Source organism: Anas platyrhynchos, chromosome 14, assembly GCF_047663525.1.
Source record: "Anas platyrhynchos isolate ZD024472 breed Pekin duck chromosome 14, IASCAAS_PekinDuck_T2T, whole genome shotgun sequence".
NCBI classification, from domain to species: domain Eukaryota; kingdom Metazoa; phylum Chordata; class Aves; order Anseriformes; family Anatidae; genus Anas; species Anas platyrhynchos.
The window spans coordinates 4,443,113-4,463,766 of NC_092600.1; the positions used below are offsets into that span (position 1 = coordinate 4,443,113).

Genomic DNA, 20,654 nt, shown 5'->3' on the forward strand with positions numbered 1-20,654 from the left:
GGGGCTAAGGGGACCCAGGCAGGAACTGAAAAGTGCAAAATCAATACACCAAATACCACATCCCAACAAAGACCAGCTCATTTCCTGCTCCATAAACATCCACACGACACGTTTACTAAGCAAAAGCTGGATGCCAATATTTATGAACAAGCGACTATAGAAAGTACAGACTTTTACTGGGAAAGGAGTAAGAATAATAAATCTCTTTTTCAACACGTCCCAGTGCAATGTGTCAGGCTTTGCTTTTCAGGAAGATTTTTACAACTGGAGTAAAATTTAAAATAGGAATTTAGAGTGAAAAATATGATGAACTTAATTGCAATAAATTAATTGCAATAGAGCAAACGATGCACATAATGGGATGTGCATGCTCTAAGAAGCTTATTGTATTTTCATATCTGTCAGTTAAAAAAGCAATAAGCCATCTGCAAATGTTTATGTATGAAATCCATTGTAGGGAAAACATTTGCACTACAGAGCAGATAAGATAATTGCAAATGAAATTGCAAGATAAGGTGTTTGACAGGGCGGAGGGAAGCAGCACAGTGGAGGAAAAACCATCCCCATGACTACTGGGCTTTTCTCCTCCCTGCTCAGTGCTGTTTGCCTCTTCTTGGATTCCAGAGCTTGTTTTATTCCTCAGCAGCCCTTCTGCAGCCTGGTGGATTCAAGCACAGTTGGAAATTGTGGGACTGTGGCTTGTTTCAGAAAAAGAAGAAAGGAGACTTTAAGTATAGCTTTAGCAGCAGATGGCTCTGCTTTGGATCCTCTTATACACAAAGGAAATGTGTTTGCTGGCTTTGTAATTAACTCGAAAAGAGAAAGAAAATTTTGTTAAAGACAGTGTGGATATGACTTGAATTATTCATCAGGTAAGAAGTAAGAGAATCTATAAACTTGAGAGAAAAGTTACTGAAATATATATTTTAAAGGCTTGTTGTATTCTGTGCATCCTCTATTTAAAATTGAATGGAAAGTTTCATTCAGCTTTTATCTGTGCAATACTTTGGAACTTAATGAGCAAATGATGTTTGCAACCAAAGCATTTACTGCTCACCGTGAAGGGATGGAACTAGGCATTTTTAACATCAGTAAGAAAATACTTAGGAAAAGAAAGCTTTTTTGAAACTTGTTTTATTTTAGACTATGCGTTCAACTTTATTTTGCTTACACATGTTTTAGTAATGTTTCTACATCTTGAGGAATGAAAGAACTGGGCTAAGTGGATTATCATTTCTTAGGTTGTTAAACTCTCACTATTTATGGTAGAGAATCTTTTTTGAAATGCATGGATTAGGGACTGAAGAAAGTAGCAGAGACATTAGTTCCCTTATTAAACATTGCAATCCATTTCTGACATCAGCTGGAGTTGCGGTTCAGGGACACTGATTCCTCTATTATTTGTTTTAAAAAATAGCAGTAGGCATTACAGCAGTTTAACATGCTGCAGCGAGTAGCAGTGTAACTTATTTTCTAATGCTGTTAATACTCCAGATGTTTAAACAAGACAGATATAATTGTTTTATTGTTAAAGGAAATGTTTAAATTGCCTTTCAGTATGACATGAACTAAAGCATCCACCTCTTAACTCAGAGAACAAAGCAAATAGAGAAAAGAAATTAATTGTTTTCTTGAAAAAAGCCTGGCAATGTGGGTGATCAGTGTGCCTAAAGCTAAAAAAACTGAGTGAACTGACCAGCAGGTCAGTGCGGGGACTTTTCCTTACTGGTAGGCAGTGCCAAAGAAGCCCCACTGTCCACAACGAATTCTTGGGAGAGGGCATGCAGCACTCGCCATCAAACTGTGGTTTGATGGAAAACTAAGTGAGCAGAGCAAATAGTGCATGAAATATTACAAACCTGGCTCAGCCTCATGTCCTCTGAGTCCCCACAGCTTCTCTGGCTAGCACAAAAAGCAAGAAAGAGAAGAGCGAAGCTTTCTTTGAGGGTATCTTGTGTCTGAGGCAGATCCCCTGCTAACACCTGATTTTTCCTTAAAGGGCAGGTCGCAGGTCCCAGGGAGCCAGGTGAAAACCCCATGCAGTGCAAAGAGAAAGCTCTCTACTGGGACAAAGCAGCCAGACTTGGGACCTGTACACCTCTGGAAGAGGCAGCAAAGCTCATGGGGGCAGCATTTACCACCGGCTGGCCCCTTGCCCTTCCAGCACGTGCATCCTTCCATGTGATAAATCCAGCCAGGCAATTAGCGCTCCTCTAGGGAAAAGCAGCTAACAGCACATTGCAGGAAATGTGCTGCCTGGAGCTGCTGTCGCCCAGACACATCGTCTGGGTCTGCAGGGTACAACCACACTAGCTTCAGAAACCCTGCAACTTTGCCTGGATTCAATAAGAGGAGTTTTTGCAAGCTGGTGCACTGTGCAGGGCGCACAGCTCGTGTTCCTCACCTACCGGACTCAGGACACCTGTATGAGGTCAATTTGAGCCACAGGACTTCAATAGTTCCTGCAGCAAAGTTGACAAAGTTTCTATGCCATTCCCTCATTGTAGCTGTAACAGGGCCACATGGGTTATTTAGGAAGACTTCAGAGCTTAATAATATCCCCTTACTACAAATTAAGTTGTATTTGGAACATCAACCACATATGGTCACATAAATCTAATGCCATTTCTCAGTCCAACATGACTACACTAAAATATACTATAAAAGTACATTTTAATCAGAATGACAGTGGTAATAGACCCTGCAAAGCTTTGGTGGTGGTGCTTGTTTTTAATCCTAATTTGAAGAACCCAAAGTAACATCAAGTAGAAGTATGAGAATAAAGCAGTACAAGATCTAACTTTATGTGGATTATTCTTTGGGTGGCTGTGGGACACCAACCAGTTGTAAAATCTTAGTTCCCAGTTTAGCCTTGGATTTGCATTTAATCTTGAACAAGGCACTAAATAGCTCTTATTCGCTAGTGATTAAATAATGGCACTCATTTGTGTAAAAAGGCTGATGAATCTTCTACATACAAACATTATTTCTAGTAATAACAAAACATCCACCCATCCCTCCCCCTTTGTCTGCATCCTCTAACGTTCCTCTGCTCCTTCACCCCGTTGTCTCCACAGGGCTCACAACGCTGGTATTTAAGAGTAGGGGTGAAGAATGACCCCCTTCCTGCCAGCTCTCCAATAACTCCTACTTCAAAAAGGAATTACGGTGAGTTACAGTTGAGATTTGAAAGGTACGTGTATAGAAGAATTTACCCATCTTTAATTTTTAAAAGTAACTCTTTTTCCTTTTTTCCTTTCCCAGGTTGGAAAGGCAGACTCTCTCTAGCCAGAAAGCTGGTGAGCCTTTGATTTCAGATAAACTTTTTAATTGAATGATAATTTCAATCCCATCAAGATTTTCTGCTGAAAATACTTCTTCCCATTGCTATTAGTTTTATAACAACAGAATTGTGTTGTATCAGATTTTTGCTTGACATCTGCTAATTCTAGAACTGAAAGAAGAATCAGCTCCATGTCTCTAGAGGACACGTTGCATTTAACCATAGAAAACGTTGAGGTAATCATTTGTCAAACTTGTCCAACAATGAACAGTGTGTAGAGAAATGAAAAAGACAATCTTTAGCAACTACAGATATGGAAATAATTGGGCGTGTAACTAACATGTGATCTTTGTTTGGTTTACATTTTTCTCAGATGAGGTTGACTAAAAAGGATAGGCTACCTTGAACACATAAGCAAAACAAGAAACTCCCTTAAAGATGTCATTTGTAGAGGTGTGGAATATCACTTAAGCTCAAGCACACATCATTCTGGATTAAACCAGAGGGATTTGGTGTATTAGTTCACACTGCTTTGTAGTTTTAGAGCAAACGTGTGATGCCTAAGTTAGCAATGTGATGGCAAGTCCCAATTCTTCATTTTTTCTGATAACAAAAAAAGCATCTGACTGTTCTCACTGGAATTGCTTAAGCCTTGCTAAATCTTTGTCTGAGACGGACCTTAAAATATTTTACTTTGAAAGCAAAATTTATCCAGTTAGTAAAAGAGGATTTGTATGAAAACATTCATGCGAGTTTAAACAGAGCTATCAATCACTGCTATTTCTCATACACCACAGTCCATTATAGCTCTGTAACGGTCAGTGCAGATCCTCAGGAAAGGAGCATCAACCTCCATCCATATTTCTATCTATACAAAGCCACTAATACCAGACCACTTGCCTTTTTTTTTTTTTCTTCCCTCCAGAATTCTTCAGTGCTGTAAGTATTTGTAGCAGATTTGCTCAAAACTTCAAGGAGACCAAACACAAAGATAGAATCATGGTAATCCCTGCCTTGGAAAGCTCCAAGCAAAACACCTTCTGAGCTTTAAGGGAAGGGACATGCTCATAGATGCAAAATCTTCATGGCTAAGTTTTGGCATAGGCTGGGAGATGCTTCATGATGGATAAAGCCATTCAGCATCCTAGTGAGATTTTATCTAATAGAACTATCTCAAACAGCAGCTATTCCCAGTTTTTTAACTTTGATACATGCCAACCTTCCTTCCCTGTGGTACTCCTGCTTATTACAGCGTACACAGTGGTTACAACAGTGGGGCTTTTTGGAAATCTTTGCCTGATTGTTATAATAAAGAGACAGAAAGAAGTTCAAAATGTTACAAACATTTTGATTGCCAACCTCTCTTTATCAGATGTCTTGATCTGCATCATGTGTATTCCCGTCACAGTTGCCTATACTTTAATGGACTACTGGATATTTGGGGAAGCTATGTGTAAAATAAGCTCCTTCATACAAAGCATATCTGTCACAGTCTCCATTTTCTCACTTGTCCTGATTGCTGTCGAGAGATATCAGTTAATTGTAAATCCACGTGGCTGGAAGCCTAATATTTCACATGCCTACTGGGGAATTATTCTCATCTGGGTTCTTTCCCTTGTAATATCCATTCCTTTTTTAATATTTCACCACTTAACTGATGAACCCTTCAAGCATCTATCTTTCCATAGTGACTTCTATAAGAACAAAGCTGTGTGCATCGAAGCCTGGCCCTCTGTTACCGAACGACTGATTTTCACCACTAGTCTGCTGGTTTTCCAGTACTGCTTGCCCCTGGGGTTTATTTTTATCTGCTATCTCAAGATATTTGTATGCCTCCGGAGGAGACACAGTAAAATAGATAGGATGAGAGAGAATGAGAGCAGACTGAGTGAAAACAAAAGGATTAATATGATCTTGATATCAATTGTTGTGACCTTTGCAGCGTGCTGGTTGCCTCTCAATATATTCAATGTTGTTTTTGACTGGAACTATGAGGCGCTGATGAGCTGCAACCATAATCTAGCATTTACACTGTGCCACCTTGTGGCCATGATCTCAACGTGTATCAATCCCATCTTTTATGGATTTCTCAACAAGAATTTTCAGAAGGATTTGATTGTATTAGTTCACCGCTGCAGATGCTCAGCATCACAAGAGGAATATGAAAACATTGCCCTTTCAAATCTGCACACTGATGTGTCTAAGGGATCTCTGAAATTAAACACTCCCCCTGTGGATATCTAAAACAATCCAGCAGCGGTTTCCAAAAGTTTGTGGTTTTTTGCAGGTGACCTTTTTCTATAGGTCTTGATCCTGTTACCACTGAAGTTAAAGGTGGTTTTTACCATTTAGTTCAGCAAAACTGGGATTATGCTCCCAAAGGCAGACTGTTAACAGGTACTTTGTGATGGCATTAATGCTAAAAAAAGGAAAAAAGAAAAAAAAGAAAAAAAAAAAAAAAAGAAAAAAAAGCCTGCACTTCCATGAGTCTTAAAGATCAATAATAAGGAATTATTAACAGTATTAACATCTTACTTTTTAATCCACACTTTCCAGGTCACTGACATACTACTCTAGACCCACTGATGATGATCCCTAAGCCTCCACCAATATCTTCCTTTCAACACGACCATACAGTTTACTTGGGTTTGATACCAGTTCAGCATAGAAATCGAACTTTAACATGAGGAAAAGGCTAGAGTTGGATTCTTTTTTTAAATGAGCACTAATACAGGCCTCATTTGATGTTCAGCAAATTCACCTCAGATAGCTGTTCAAGATGAGATACGTACTTAGCATTTCTCTTAAAAGCATTGTATTCTCCTCCAAACCACCAGAAGAGCTCATTGCTTTCTCTGCTATCATCATCATCAGCCTTTAAAACAGACCTTTTAGAATCTCCATTATGAAACAGACATGCTATGAATTCAGAGCAACTCATTTGTTTCTGCTACTTCTCCAGCTTATGGGTTTTTCTTTGAACAGAAAATTAGTTTTGTGCTTTAATTTCAGAAGTATCTTTTCCCACATCTCTTCACTAGCAAGAGGTCACACTTGAGGCAAATGCAGTTGTTTCTGTTTGGCCATGTTTGAAAACAGCTTCTCCTGTAATGGAGTACATGGAAGCCCAAATATGTAGTATTGAATACAGCTGCTCTCCTACTAAAACATATTAAAATTCATTTTCCAGTTTGGTTATAAAAGTTAATCAAGCGTCTTAGTCCACTTTCTTTCTCTTGTCCGTGTAATTGTATGTAAAATTCCTTGCAATTTATTCCTTAACTTGAAAAAATTTCTTAAGCAAAAAGAATTAAAGTTCAGATTAAAATCAGCTCCTTGATGTTTCAGCTACGACAAAACTCACCTTAAGGATACAGAATTCCTTTGGCCAGGGACCAGCCTTTTCTGTATTCATGGAGTTCTTAAAAGATTCAGTCAGGTCACAGTTCTCTTCTTCTGTTTCTACAACATTAGTGCAATCTGTCAGCATCACAGTACTCATCAGAGGAGCTGTGAGAAGAGCCTCACAAGCTCTTACAAAAATGCTGGATTGTCAAGTGCTTCCTGATTCCTGCTGAGCAAGAAGACCTCATTGAAACCTATAAGGGCCTGATCCCACTAAAGTCCTGAGCCAGTGGTACTCACAAGAGTAAGAATGGAAGAATTAGTGACATGGTAATCAAGTATTTGAGTGACAGGTATGAATTAGTTTTGGCATAAAATAGCTTTTTTTTTTTTTTTATCAGATTAAATATAATGCCTGTGAAGTAGAGTGCATTAATACATGGCTTAAACACCTGCCTTCTGCATTACAGAAAGAAAACCAGGAGACAGCTACAGACCTAGTAACAATTGATGATCTGCCTGTTGAGTGTATCTTAGCATTAATTATTTCCATTAACTCCAGCCCTCAGTCAGTTCAATCACTGGCTCCCCTTACTGCTGATGCCCACCGTCTGCTTGCCCAGCACAAGAGGCATCCAAGCAAGCAGCAGGCAGTGCCTGGCAGCCAGCAGCGCTGCTGACACACCGTGCACAAACAGCGCCTGCTGCGTGCTCCTGGTGACGGGGACACGATGGAGTTTGTTCCCTGCTGTACAGGGTGGGACTCCAGGGTACGGTAATTACCTCCGTTCCACTTGCTTAACTGAGAGCAAAAGCTGCTAGAAGCTGGGTTACCAGCCAGCTCGCTCTGAATTTGGGACACCAGTCTCTATCTACCACAGTCTTTCGCATACTTGAGCACTGTTTACAGCTTCAGGACCCGTGATTAAAACAATTCACAAGCACATGATGCTCACAATATACTCCAATTCATCAGTATTTGACACGAAAGTTAAGATCACTCTGCTCTCCTTGCTGCAAACAGCTCAGACAGGATTTAGTGTTTGAGGCCCAGCTGAGATTCCTGTGCATGAACTTGGCCTAAGCGGCTCCCATACCACTGCTGCCATCCCACTGACATGCCCAAGTCTGCTTAGATTTACAGTAAAGGTGTTTCTAGTTTCAGGCCCAAAAATGGTTTAAATGCAGCCACAGAATAAATGCTACTCTAAATTATGCAGTCAGAAGGCCGGCAGAAACTCTTGTGACCTCAGGAAGGCCAGGAGTGCTGCTGGGTGGCCTCCCCTCACTGTCTCTGTAAGCACTTAGGCAGTACATTTCTGTGACATTAAATGGTTAATGGAAAAAAAGGTTACTCTCGCTTTTTGTGACACCAATTGTCTACCCCTGACATCCTGATCGGAGTTAAGCAATCAATTTTTCCAGTCTGATTCTCGGCATAAGAGGGTTCTTCGTTACCAGGTGGAAGCTCTCTGAGCAGTGAGCCTGCTTCACGATCCAACGCGAATAATAACACTTGTGCCTTGATTTCTTGTCATTTCTTCCTTACACTGTCATTTGACTGAAGTGCTGATACTCCATGGCTGTTCTGAGCTTTCAGTTATCAAGTATCTCTTCTCTTAATGCTCTACTTTTAAAATTCATGGCTAAATGAACAGAGTACCAGCACTGCGTCAGGACGTCACCCTCCACGCTGTACGTTCTCTTATTAAAGCCACTCACTTTATACGCAGTCTGATTTCTAATTTCCAGACAAATCAATAGGAGTGAATTGACTTTAATAGGCATAGGATCAGACAAAAAGAGTTGCTTATTTGTAATACATTAGCATTATGGACTCCAGTGTGAGTGACACATTCACTGTGCAATATGAAATACTTAAAATGGCTCAAGTCACAATATTAAAATGGCAAATGTTGCCCTGTGTCAGGGAATGCTGAAAAAAAATATTTTTCCATATGTTATTGGCATAGCAAGTCGATACTGTTTTAACAACCTTGCTCACCAGAATGTTGTTACTTGAGGTAACCTAGGGGAGCTCTGAGAGCTTCCTTAGAGGAGCAGAAACATGGAAATGAATATGGGAAGCTAGACAGGGGTACCTGAACTCTCAAATGCTCTCACAATGTACAAATAAATTCTTAGCAGTGATGCTGTTTAAAAAAAAAAAAACTTGCATCAGAGCTTTGTTCAAGTGGTTCGGTCAGGTAGACCATAAACATATATTTATAAACATCCTTGTAAATTAATATATCCTTATGTGTATTTGTACTTTATGGTTGATTGGTTTAACTGTAAGCACACGTAACTAGAGTTAGATACTGACATTTATTGTGAAAATGATTCTGTAGAACAGAGAGCTCAGTTGATTATTGATTGTAATTATGTATGTGTATGAATGCAGTGCCAATGATGTGTTATTTAAATACATTGATTCCTCCTGTCTACTGACAAATAAATATTACGCTGTATAAAACTGCTGCATTGCCCAGCTGGTAAATATTATTGCTTATAATATTACTAGAACAGTTCTTATGCAAACAGTTCTGGAAACTGCTTTAGCATTTCATATGTTCACTTATTATATAAACAGAGATCAGTAAAAAATGAGGTACTTGCTGTTTCCAGTGGAGAGAAGAACTTAAAAGCACTTTAAATTCTTAGTGCTCTAAACGCTTAGCTAAAAATGATGCAAACACGTAAACAGCATTCTCAGGGCTCATGGTGCTGACAGCCCTGTTGGTGAAGAAGGACACAGTCATAAACCAGGGAGGTTTCAAAGGAATTCATGCCTCAAGGGCAGAACAACTTACCTTACGATTGGTACCTTACAATTTGTACTGAAATATGACCAATGCATTTGGAATAGTGTTTTCCTAGACATTTCACAGATACATTAAATAATGTTTGCAATTTATCAGAGCAGAAGTTTCTCTCCAGCAGATCAGGAAGTTATATCTACAGAACAAATACTGAGAGAACTTTTCTGAGTGCTGTATTGCAGCCCGATTAGTACATATTTGTTTTAGAACTGGCCTCTATCACTGTGTTTTAATGCATTGATCTCTGCACACAGGAAAAAAAAATCTTTTGCTTTTTCTTGTTTAAGCCAAAATCTTCACACCACAGTTCCCTGCATTATCACTATTTATTTCCACTTATGATAGAAACACACAGGGTGCAACAACAACACATATTACTGGGACAGATTCTTGACAAATTCTCGAAAATTATATATCTTTTTATTTTATCCAACCCTGGTCCACTACAAGTAACAAATGGTACTCAGGTTCTATTTCTTGCATTGTATTTTTTTTTAAAGTTACATCACAACTGCATCAGTTAGAAGGCAGGAATATTTTATCCTGATGTAAACAAACATTGCACTAAACTGTAACGCAACAGGTGAAGTTCTGAATAGCACCCAAGCTGACTTTCATAGAGAGAACCTTTTCATCTTGCAAATGTCTGCATCTTACCCAGATTCTAGGTAGAAATTGAAATTATGGCAAGGTTCATAAGGGACACAAGTTACCACCACCCCTTAAAAAGTTCCACACACAGTATTATGTGCTCGGTTCTACACTACCTGCTCAGAAGATGACAGCCTCAGACTAGCAAGAGCACGTGTTGTCCAGCTCCCAAGAAGGGTATCAAAGGGCTTCAGAGGGATGACACAGAAGTTTTGCCCCAGCATTTGCGATCCTGGAAATTAAATATATATCCTTAACTACACTGTTGTAAATGCATCAAAAAAAAACAAATTTGAAAACCTTTACATTCACATAGGCACAACAAAGCCAAACTAACATCAGAGCAAGGAAGAGATGGCATAACTGAGACAGGACACGCTGTTAGTGGGTGTGTGGAAAAGATCGGGCAATCCTGCCAGAGGAGCTCTGATAGAGAAAGAAGGACAAGCAAAAATAGTTGCATTTGTCAGCAGAGCTCAGTATGACTTCCCTTTTGTGTGAAATATTTATTGGACTTGGTACCAAAATGTTTCACAGAATACAGAAAATAACTGGATCAGAGAGACACTAACCCAGGCTCAGCACATCCCACAAAGGGGAAGGACAAGCTCAGGCATGAACCTGCTGCTGAGGAAATATTTTAAAACGTTATTTTGAATAATATTCTCACAGTAGAGCTAATATATAACAGCTCTGAGTAACCTCACAACAAAAGGTCAGATGGACTGCAGATGTACTCAGAGGAACCTCATAGATTCCACAGATGTCAAATGACACTGTCCTTTCAATTCTATGCTAATAATGCACTTAGAAATGCTCCATAATGACAACCTTAGAATTATCTTGTCTACTGTTGCTCAGTTTTACACAAGGTTCCTTTGGCATATAGCTTGGTTTTCATGCAAATGCACTGACTGATGTCTTTTATTGCATTTTATAGGCTTCTCTATTAGTCACAGGCTATTTACATAATGTGATGGAAGTGGCACCTGTGTGGAGCTATTCCCTATGCAGAATTCATTTCACCCTCATACCTACTGAGGAAAACTTGCTGCTTCATGTAGATGCTCAGGCTATAGCAGCTACTGGGAATTTCAATTAGTTCTCCCAACCAAGAACGGCTGCTGCAGCCCAAAGAAGTTTTCAAAGTTTGGGGTCCTACTATATAGAATTCCTTACACAAGACTGACAGCTCCAGTTTCAGACTGGAAATGCCTGCAGGGTTTATCTCCACAAAGGAAGGAGGTGCTGGAGGGGTCTTGGAGGGGCACAGATTTCCGAGGCACACAGCACACTCCTGCCTGCTGCACCACCTCCACTGCCACAGACGCCCAGGCCGCAGCTCCTCAGGTTGCCCCAGCGCATTTGGATCACTCCCTCTCATCACCAAAACAGGCTGGCAGATCTATCCATTAACACACAACAAATAACTACTTGGGGGCTAAAATCATTTGGGTGGTTTAGGTGTAACAGCTGATCCCATGCTTTAAATTCGGCCTGGAAGCCATCTCAAGACTTACCATCACTACCACTAGTAAAAACCACGCCATGACTGTGTGTTTGACCGTGTTGCTATATTTTCTCAAGTGGCTGGACAATGGAGGCCACTTAATCCATGTGAAATTGTTGTGTTGGAGGGGGATTGCTTTTATAAACACAACTGCTGCTTTCTTACTCATGAGAAGTGAATCCATGCAAAAATAAAATTCAAGAATTTTGGTGTGGATCAAAACAAGAAAGGAGATCCCAGAACAGCCCTCCTACTCTTCTGTCTCTGCAGAGTCAACTGTAACAGTCTGCCCCATTCTTCTAAAATCCTCCTTAAAATGATTTGGCTGCCATCCCCTCCCCTTTCAAGCAACTCTGCAGGAACCAACTACCTTGCAGGCCTTACCTCTTCCTGCTGCCTCTCAGATGGATTCCACTATAACAGGAGCCCTCTTTGGCTGCAGAAACAAATGGATGAACTGCCTGGATTTTGGAAAGGGTCCTATGAGCACAACGGAGTAGAACAGAGCTGAACCAAATATATACAGGAGCTCAGACCCAGAAATAGTCTGCAAGAAAACAGGGATACAGGTTACAAACCTCAGAGTAACAGCAAGAAAATAAACAAACATTTAATACAATACACTGTGGCAACTATCTGGGCTTTCGGAGCAAAAATTCTGTTTGGGCATCATTACCTTCATAGGACATTTCTATAAAGATAAAAAAGCAAGGGATTATTTCACATCTAACTCACACGAGGGGAAAATCCACATGTACAACACTCAAACTGTGCCTGGAGAAGTATGGAATAAGGGTTCTCCTTGCAGGAGCTCAAGGCCACCAGGAGTCTGAGATGTCAGCAGGGGACCCCAGGCCTCCTCATGCACAACTTGGGTCTCCCAGCAAAGAGCCCGAGGCCGTGGGCTCCCCAGAGAATACCCCTGAGCACAGGCTTTGCAGCAGGACACGTACTTGACGTTTGCACTGGGGGGCTCTAAGTTTATTTTCTTTTGAGGAATTTCAATGTGAAGATCAGAGGAACCTCACCACACCCACGGGACAAACCTTTGGGAGGATAATTAGTCCAACAGCCCCTTTGAAGGTACCCAGTCCTGATACCCCACTGTGTGCAGAGAAGAGCTCCTATGAGTCAACCTGGCAAGGCTGTCAGCAGGCCTGATATCCCATCCAGTACACATTTACATTTCTGCATTTCAGATGGCTTGAAGTGCCTTATTACTTCCAGCTTATTATTCAGAGATCTTTCTGACAGTGTGAGCAGGTCAAGTTGTCACTCCCACCCAATGTGCTGTGCTGTTTGGGAATCAGGCTTACTTACCTCCTCCCTGGGACTCGCAGAGCTCATTTAAACCAACACCAAAGATCTCAAAATCACAGCCTAGGCTTTCTCCCGAAATTGGCTCCCATTAGGATGAGTCCTGCGGGCGCCGTCTGTCTCCAGCTCTTTGTTTCAGGGAAGTGCCGGGTCGCGGGGCTCGCTCTGGAGCAGAGAAGTGCTTTCACCAGCCGGGCAGGGAGGAATCGTGGAATATGTCACACTCCAGCAGCTCTGAATGCCGAAATCTGGGTTAGTGACCGTAAACATTATTCTAAGACAGCATTCTCCAGAGGCATCCATAACCTTTGAGCAGTTCAGAAGCTCCTGCCAACCACCCTTGTCAGGCAGAAATCCCCCACAATGAAGCACACCAAGTTATAACCATATTTTCAAGGACTCTCTATTAGGTAAAACCATCTGAAATTTGGCCTGTGTTTAGGTGTGCACACAAAACTATGGGCATATTACATCTGATTATCTGCCTGTGGAAATATCTGATGTCCTGTGCTGAGTAGGAATGCAATGCTACCGGCTTCTAATTAAAGACTAAGCCGGACCCCTAAAAAGTTGGCCACAGAATTAGTATTGAACCCAAAAGCAAAATCTGAGTTGACTGAAAGGTCATCATACACAGGGAGATAATTACTGCTTGATGTTCCAGGAAACCCAGGCTCTGACACTAAATTAAAAAAAAAAAAGAAGCAGCACTGGAAGCCTTTGATGAACGATAACAAAAAGATTCTTTCTTTCCCATCCCCACCATGCAAACAGATGAAGCGTGGAGATACTGAGGGCTTTATACAAGAAAACACCAAGAATCACATAAGCCTGAGCATTCTGTTAAACTTCAAGTCTTTTTTTCATTGGCATACAGAACAAATCAAGTATTTCAAAGCAAAAAGTCTTTTTTTTTTTTTGTTAGCATCATTTACTTTGCTGAATAATCCATTTATAGAGTTGGTTAGCTTTTTCTCATGCAGATTTGGGTCCTTGCCCTCATTCCAAAATGATGATTTACAATGTGCTAAGATCCTAGGGGTGCTCAAGTTTTGGGAAAAGGCTTAGTAGGGTAGAGTGTTAAAAAATAATTTAAAAAAATCAGTATGTTTCTGCATGGAGGGAATCTGCAGCAGCTGTACAAAAAGCATTTGAAAGTAGCAACAAGATTATGAACAACGAAAAATTATGAACCATCAAATTAATATAATCAAGAGTCACAGTACCTCTATTGCTAAGAAATAATAGCTACTTGTGTTCTTGGAAAAGATGAAAAAAAATCAACTGCTAGTTTAAGAAGGTTTTCAAAACATGCAGGATCACAAAATCACTGAGGATGGGAAGGGACCTCTTGAGATTATCCAGTCTAACTCCCCAAGCTCAGTAAGAGTATGATTATTCTTTTTCTGAAGCATAATTATAAGTTTATCTAATTAAAACTCAACAGGAAAAAAGGCTAAAGAGCTGCAATTCCCTTCCATAACATCCAAAGGAAAATAAACGTTCTCCATCTGTTTAGCTAATTTTATCACATTTTTGATCTGCCCTTAGTTAGTGGGGAGTCTGGGAAAAATATCAACTACAACTGCTAAGCTATGGGAGAAAATTCCTGCACCTGGATTCTGCAATTGGTGCCAAAACCCAAGTTTTAGAAGCCACCTGGATCAACCTGGCTAAAATGCCAAAAGCATAAGAACGGAGAGCAGCCTGGTAGCAGGGCTGGAACAAGCCAAACTCAACAGCGACATGGAAGAAGATCAAAAACCTCAAGCATCCTTGCCCAGGCTTTAGCCGGCACTTCAAGAAGTGAAAGACTCATTTCATTGCCTAGAGTATGGGTTTTGCTTTCTTTCCAGCTGGAGAAGTAACATCAGATTCAAAGCACATACAAATCCAGGCACATGGGGTTGCATGAAGAGCAGGAGAGAAAGCAGCGCAGGTAAAAGTCCTTGGAATAGGGTAAGGAAGAACACAGTGAGTGAACCTGCCTATTATTATTATTATTATTACTATTACTATTATTATTATTATTGGCTGGGATAATCTGAAGGGTGCACGGCACGACACTTGTTGGACTACCAGCAAAAGAGATCCACGGTGTGGTCAGCAGACATCTTGGCAGGATCAAAGCCTTATTTTTATATCTGTCCATCCCAATTGCAGCGTTTGAAGCTAGAAATAGTGCAGGCATAGCAGGAGCACCATATGGAAAGCACACTCCTCTCAAAGGCCGGGCGAGGGAACAGGGGTCAGGCGGTGAGCTCTGTGCAGACAATCTCATTTCAACGCTGAGCACTCGCTCGGGCGCTGCACCGAGGCCTCGGCTTTTAGAGCAAACACGATGCTAATCTGATTGTGCTAAAGGTGGCACACAGCAATACCTGCCTCAGGGAGCAGCTCGATTGCTTTAAAGGTAAAACAAATAAAGTCAGCATAAAAGGTTGACACGCATTCCGTAAGATCAGATTTGACAGCCATCCTCCAGACGTATTTAATACAAAACATAGATGCCAGTAAATCGCAGAACCTCTGGATTCTCATTGTATCTAAGGAAGGTCTTCTGGTCTTTTTTCCTATATCTCTACCATGTAACTTCGCCCAGGTAGCCAGAATGTGCTCCTCAGAGGGGTTTTTGTTTTTCTCAGAAAATTCTGCAACATGAACCAGGGTGGAGAACATGCAGGTGAGACTAGTGCAAAAAGGCAGCTGGAGAGGGGCAGGAGAAGAGCAGGGCTGCAGAGAGGCAGGAGCATCCTCGCAGCAGTGCCGGGCAGAGGGTGTGCAGCATGGTGTGAAGGCTGGCTAGGTCCTGGAGGCAGCAGCAGCCTGCATTGCCCAGCCAGCAGCACAGGCGTGACAGCACCCGAGCAAACAGCCGCCATAAGGACAGCGGGAGAGGTTCCCCTACACCTCCCATCCGGGCGAGCAGGCTGACCTTGGGCACGGAAATGTCAAGGACTCATCAGAGCCTTTTCCTGGTAATTCGTCTGGACACCATCACTCCTGCAGGCTGCGCCCCAGGACAGGCAGTACCTGCTTATCAGCAACCGGAGCTGACGTGCCTGGGTTGTTTCTGAACCATGGATGGCTTTTTTGTTATAAAAACACCCTTTTAATGTTCAGCATTTAGGTTAATATACTGCCTAGTTTTAACATCTCAGCAGCCATCCTTCTGCAAAAACAAACACTTTACAGTCCCAGAATAAAAGCCTTAAAAGGCCAAGTATGCACAGGTGGGATGACAGATGCAGAGGTTATTTCCTTCGTAGAGCAACAAACCACCTTAGACCCCCTCATCCACAGAGAAGACAGAAATCTGCCCTAAGTAGCACTCACCACAGCACTGAGTACACCATAACTGAACCACTTGGCTTGCAAGATCAAAGGTAGGAAACAGGTCATTATCTGGGACTGTTAGGGATAGAGAAAGGTTTTACCCAGGCTAAGTTCCTGAAATACTCATAGGAAATGGATCGCTTCTGTTTTAAAGCTCATCACCCATTTCTAGCTCCACCAGGGCAGACAGCCTTCCAGAGCTCCTCTTGCTCTGCCTGGATTCTCAGTTTCCCTCTGCCTCCTCCTCTCCACCACTCCCTTGCTGGGAAAGAGCAAAGATGAAGCTTCTCACAATATTTGGCAAGAACACCTACATGATGCAACTGCCCAGAACCAGGACTTAACAACCCATAATTCACGTTTACCAATCAGGACAATGCAAATTAAGATTTGGGGGAAGGAGGGAGGGCAGCATTTAGGGACTTTCAGCAGCTGGAGTCTCTAGGTCAAACAAGTTGTTTCCATTCACTTAGGTCAGTTTTAATTTAAAAAATAAAAATAAAAAATAACAGCTACAAAGCAATGGAAATCAAAGGCCAGACTTTGGCACCATTAAGAAACCCAAGGGATTTTACCACCCTAATCCCCAAATCTTGGGCTACCAAATACCCAAAGTTTCACCAGACTCATCCTTTGCCTTCCCAGGACTTTTGTCTGGGTAGAATTGGAGATTTTGTCCATCTGTCTGCACTTACCAGTGGTGATGCTCAGATCTCTTTTGGGAAGGGTCAGGCTGACCACGTGTGCTGTAAACCAACTGTACCTGCACAACAAATCCAACTCTGGAGCCAATCAGTTTTACAGCTCAAGCACAGGCCATCTCCTTTCCACAGCACACCTGAGACAAGAGAAAAATTGGTGTCAGCTTTGAGATACGACAACAACCAAGTGCTACACTTAGTAAAGAGTGACTTGAAACCAGAATAAAAAAGGTGCTGCGTTCCCACTCCCAGTCTCCGATTTAGGTAGTTCAGCTGGAGTTTACAGTCTGGACAGGTTAAACAACTTGGGCAGAAGACACTCAAGCTTTCAGGTGTACATTATGAAGAACTTCAGATTGTGATAGCCTGTGCGTCTGGCATGCTGAGGACTCCAGAAGTTCTAATGTGTCAAGCATACAGGAGTGAGTCCCAGGAGCAGCAATACCCCCAGTTGATGCACTGATCACAGCAGGGACATAACCAACCTCAGGGAGTTAAATAGGTGCCGGGCCTGGATTCGCATCACTCTCTTGGAGCCAAATTCAAGTCTGCTTTTCCTCGTCTGCTGTTTACTCCATGTAAGTGCCAAATGACATTAACATGAAGGCTCCCTGAAATTCCATCTCAGTAACATTTAAAAACACGCTATTGATTTGTGTCTGTCTTGTGTCGAGACTTGTCAGCAGGCTGCTGTGAAGGACATGCGAGGAGAGCAGGGCACTCTTCAGAGACGCTCAGCAGCTAACTGCAGCTCCCAGAGGGATCCGCACACTTCGGTAATCAAGATGATTCCATTTTCCCAAGCCAGATGGCTGATTGATCTGATATTATAGAGCACATGGTCAGACTAAAATGTTTTTTCACGCTCCATTACACAGTCTACTTCCAAGTCTAGTTAAACGTCTTCAGATCCTCTGGAGAATAAAAAAAAAAAAAAAAAGGAAAGAAAGAAAGAAAAGAAAAACAACAAAAATACATTACTCTAAAAAATGTCGTAAGATACAGTTACAGCAATACCATTGTTCAGAAACCAAGTCTTGATCCTTCTTAGAGAAATCAACGCAACATACAACTTTTCCTAGGAAATATTTTGCTATTGGAATACTTCCAAAAATTTTGGATGTCACAAGGAATGGGCATTTGCAGGTCAACTGCCTCACTTTACCAATAATGAAAGGCCAGGACAAGCTCAGCTTGCCTCTGCCCAAGTCTGCTTGCTCTGCTTTGATTCCCACAGAGCAGCCGCCCATGGTCCTCAGGGCAGCCTGGAGGCTCTGCACATTACCAGGAGCACTGCAACCCACAGCTCTCAATTTGTCCATTTACTACACCTAATACTGATACTACTATAAAATACAGCAAAAGTCTTCAGACACTCTTATCAAAGCATTTGTGCAGCCGCATTTAGACAAAAACCCCAAACAATCCAAGCCTGCAGAGCTTTGAGCATGAGTTGCCAGAGCTGCCACGCTCACCACTCTGCTAGTCAATCTGCAGTGGCTGTGTGTATTTTCTCCTGGGAGCCTCTGTGTAAATATGCAGAGCCTGGATTTATGAAACTATCCTTTTTCTTCTTTGCTCAGTTTTGAAAAGAAGGAAGAAAAATAACCAAGACTCTTTCCCTGTCTCATCCTTTCATCATATTGACATTTTGTCTTTTTTTTTTTTTTTAATCTTTGGAGACCAGGGTTAAAGTTTCATCTCAGCCACAAGTGCAGTGCTTGATAGAATTGTTTCAGTGCCTAATAATTATTTGTCCACACCATAAAACTATTATCTCCCAATCTGTCATCATTAGCCTTTACTGTTTGGCCAAGGCAGCAGGTTGCATTGGTCATACCTGAAGTACATGCTGGGCTGGGTGGGTCAGAAAACACGGGAACTGCCTGCACAAAGCAGACCTTCGGCTAGGAGTATTGCTTGCTTTCCTGGAGGGGAAGAAAAAAAAGGGGACCAATTCAACACAAACAAATTAACGAGCAATTACAAAACAAAAACGAGTGATTACTTTATTGACATATTTCCTCCCAGCAGTTTATGGGTGCAAACTATTTTTTGCATTGGAGAAAAATCAAGGTCATATTATGCTTAGATTGTATCTGATTAATTTTTCATACTAAAAACATTTTCAATGCCAGATGGCTGATTTGTGGTCATTTAGAAACCAGAAGGCATCAGTCAGGAAAAGAAAAAAGCCTTCAACTTTGTTCACTGAACAACCTTTTTATCTATAGCCTTGCTAGACAAATTGTACTAGATACTTTGAGCAGGGAAGTCATTTAAGAGAAGCATGACCCTTTATAATTTTAACGTATCCATTTCCCTACCCTTTAGAATTATTCTTTCCTACTCAAGCCAAGACTCTCCCGGGTAAAATTCCCAAGCACAGAAATATTGACCTCTGTGTTACCTTTTGCTAGGAAGAAAGATAGCAAAAGATCTTTGGGTCAACTTTATCATCATCTAACTTGGGGACACAGAGAGATGCACAGGGAAACCTGGAGTCTGGCTCTGCTGTGACTGCTGTTGTCACCTTCAGGGCACAGTTTGCTAACTGGCAAACAAGGAGCGTCCCCTGGGGACAGCAGAGCAAGGACAGAGCTGCTGCAACTCACACAGCAGTGACCAGACCCCAGTTTGTCAGTGCTGGGGCAGAGAGGAGCAAAGTGCCCAGCTCCCTCCTGTCCAGGTGAAGCCCAGGCTCACACAAGCGGTGCAGAGGCTCTTCTGTCCTGCTTATGCCCGGCTCCCCGCTGCTTAACATTTGCCAGAATGTCGTTGGGAAAGGAAAAAAAACGCTCCTTAATTATAGCCCTTCTGTCGTTCGACTCAGGGGTTTTATTAAAAGGGAGAAAGCACAGAGAGCAGCTAATCAGCTGCTCCTAACAAATGAAGTTCTGGAGATTGATTTTTCAAGTGATTAGCGGTGCAAACATGCATTTTCACAACTCGAAACCTTTGCATTTTCCTCCAACTGCTACTTTCATTAACCAAGAAAAGATCAGAAAAGGACAGTTAACAGCCTCAGATACAAATGGTTTTATCACCAGAGCACACAGATTTAAAAACCTTTTTTGCAGCTTTGCTTTCCTAGTCCCAATAGCTCCACAGGTCCCATGGGCAGCTTTAATTAGAAGCCAAAGCCGTTGCTGTACCTTTGCACATACAATTCTTGCATGACAAAACATCCCTTGCTGGACAAAATGCCACTGAGCTTCACATAAGACATTCACTGCCTTCAGCAGCATCTTAGCACCTCTGCCCCTGCGCTCATGTTAGAGGCTCTAAAGACAGAGCAGAACAGCTGCCAGCACCTTACAGGCTGAAACAGGGACTGGAGTAGCTTAGAGACAGATGATACACCCCAAAGGGATCTAACACTAAGTTTGGTGGCATCAGGCAGCTTACGTGTTTGCTGTGCTTCTTTCCATACCTGCCCGTCCCAAGAGGTATCGAGCACTTGCAGCTGACAGCACCACTGGGGGTGATGAGTGCTTGGCCCTCACGCAGTACAGCTGCAGGTAATGCCGAGCCACAAAAATTAAGGCGAGAGAACCTGTTCAATAGATCACAAACTAGATTTAGTTTAAACCTCCACAAAGGACAGCATTAATAAAATCATCATTTGTTTACCATTCGTTGCCTGATTTTCTGAAGGTGAAAGCTGTACAAGTTTCATCAGCGACTTA

General features: G+C 41.8%; 1 protein-coding gene, 1 long non-coding RNA gene and 1 other non-coding gene across 27 annotated transcripts in view; 2 read left to right on the forward strand and 1 right to left on the reverse strand.

Moving 5' to 3' along the window:
• The window catches only part of LOC101794131 (uncharacterized), a 61,099-nt gene that overhangs the window by 5,410 nt on the left and 35,035 nt on the right, over window positions 1-20,654 (reverse strand). For 19 of the 24 annotated variants that reach the window (XR_011803449.1, XR_011803445.1, XR_011803444.1 and 16 more), the window contains 7 exons: window positions 20,399-20,521; window positions 18,806-18,893; window positions 17,451-17,879; window positions 16,960-17,102; window positions 12,932-13,176; window positions 11,996-12,158; window positions 9,373-10,333 (listed from right to left, as the gene is read on the reverse strand). This is a non-coding gene — a long non-coding RNA (uncharacterized lncRNA). The other 5 variants (XR_011803442.1, XR_011803439.1, XR_011803443.1 and 2 more) reach the window with 5 other exon arrangements.
• LOC101794244 (uncharacterized) lies at window positions 519-6,664 on the forward strand. Of its 2 annotated transcripts, none has more exons than XR_011803453.1 (4): window positions 519-872; window positions 3,078-3,168; window positions 3,265-3,299; window positions 5,840-6,664. It is a non-coding gene; the product is annotated as an uncharacterized protein (transcript). The 2 variants fall into 2 exon arrangements; XR_011803454.1 differs by lacking the exon at window positions 5,840-6,664 and adding an exon at window positions 4,209-4,338.
• LOC139998537 (neuropeptide Y receptor type 6-like) lies at window positions 4,403-5,840 on the forward strand. The gene has a single exon (XM_072023579.1). It carries the CDS (start codon window positions 4,403-4,405, stop codon window positions 5,525-5,527), a length of 1,125 nt encoding a protein of 374 aa, XP_071879680.1. The 3' UTR covers window positions 5,528-5,840.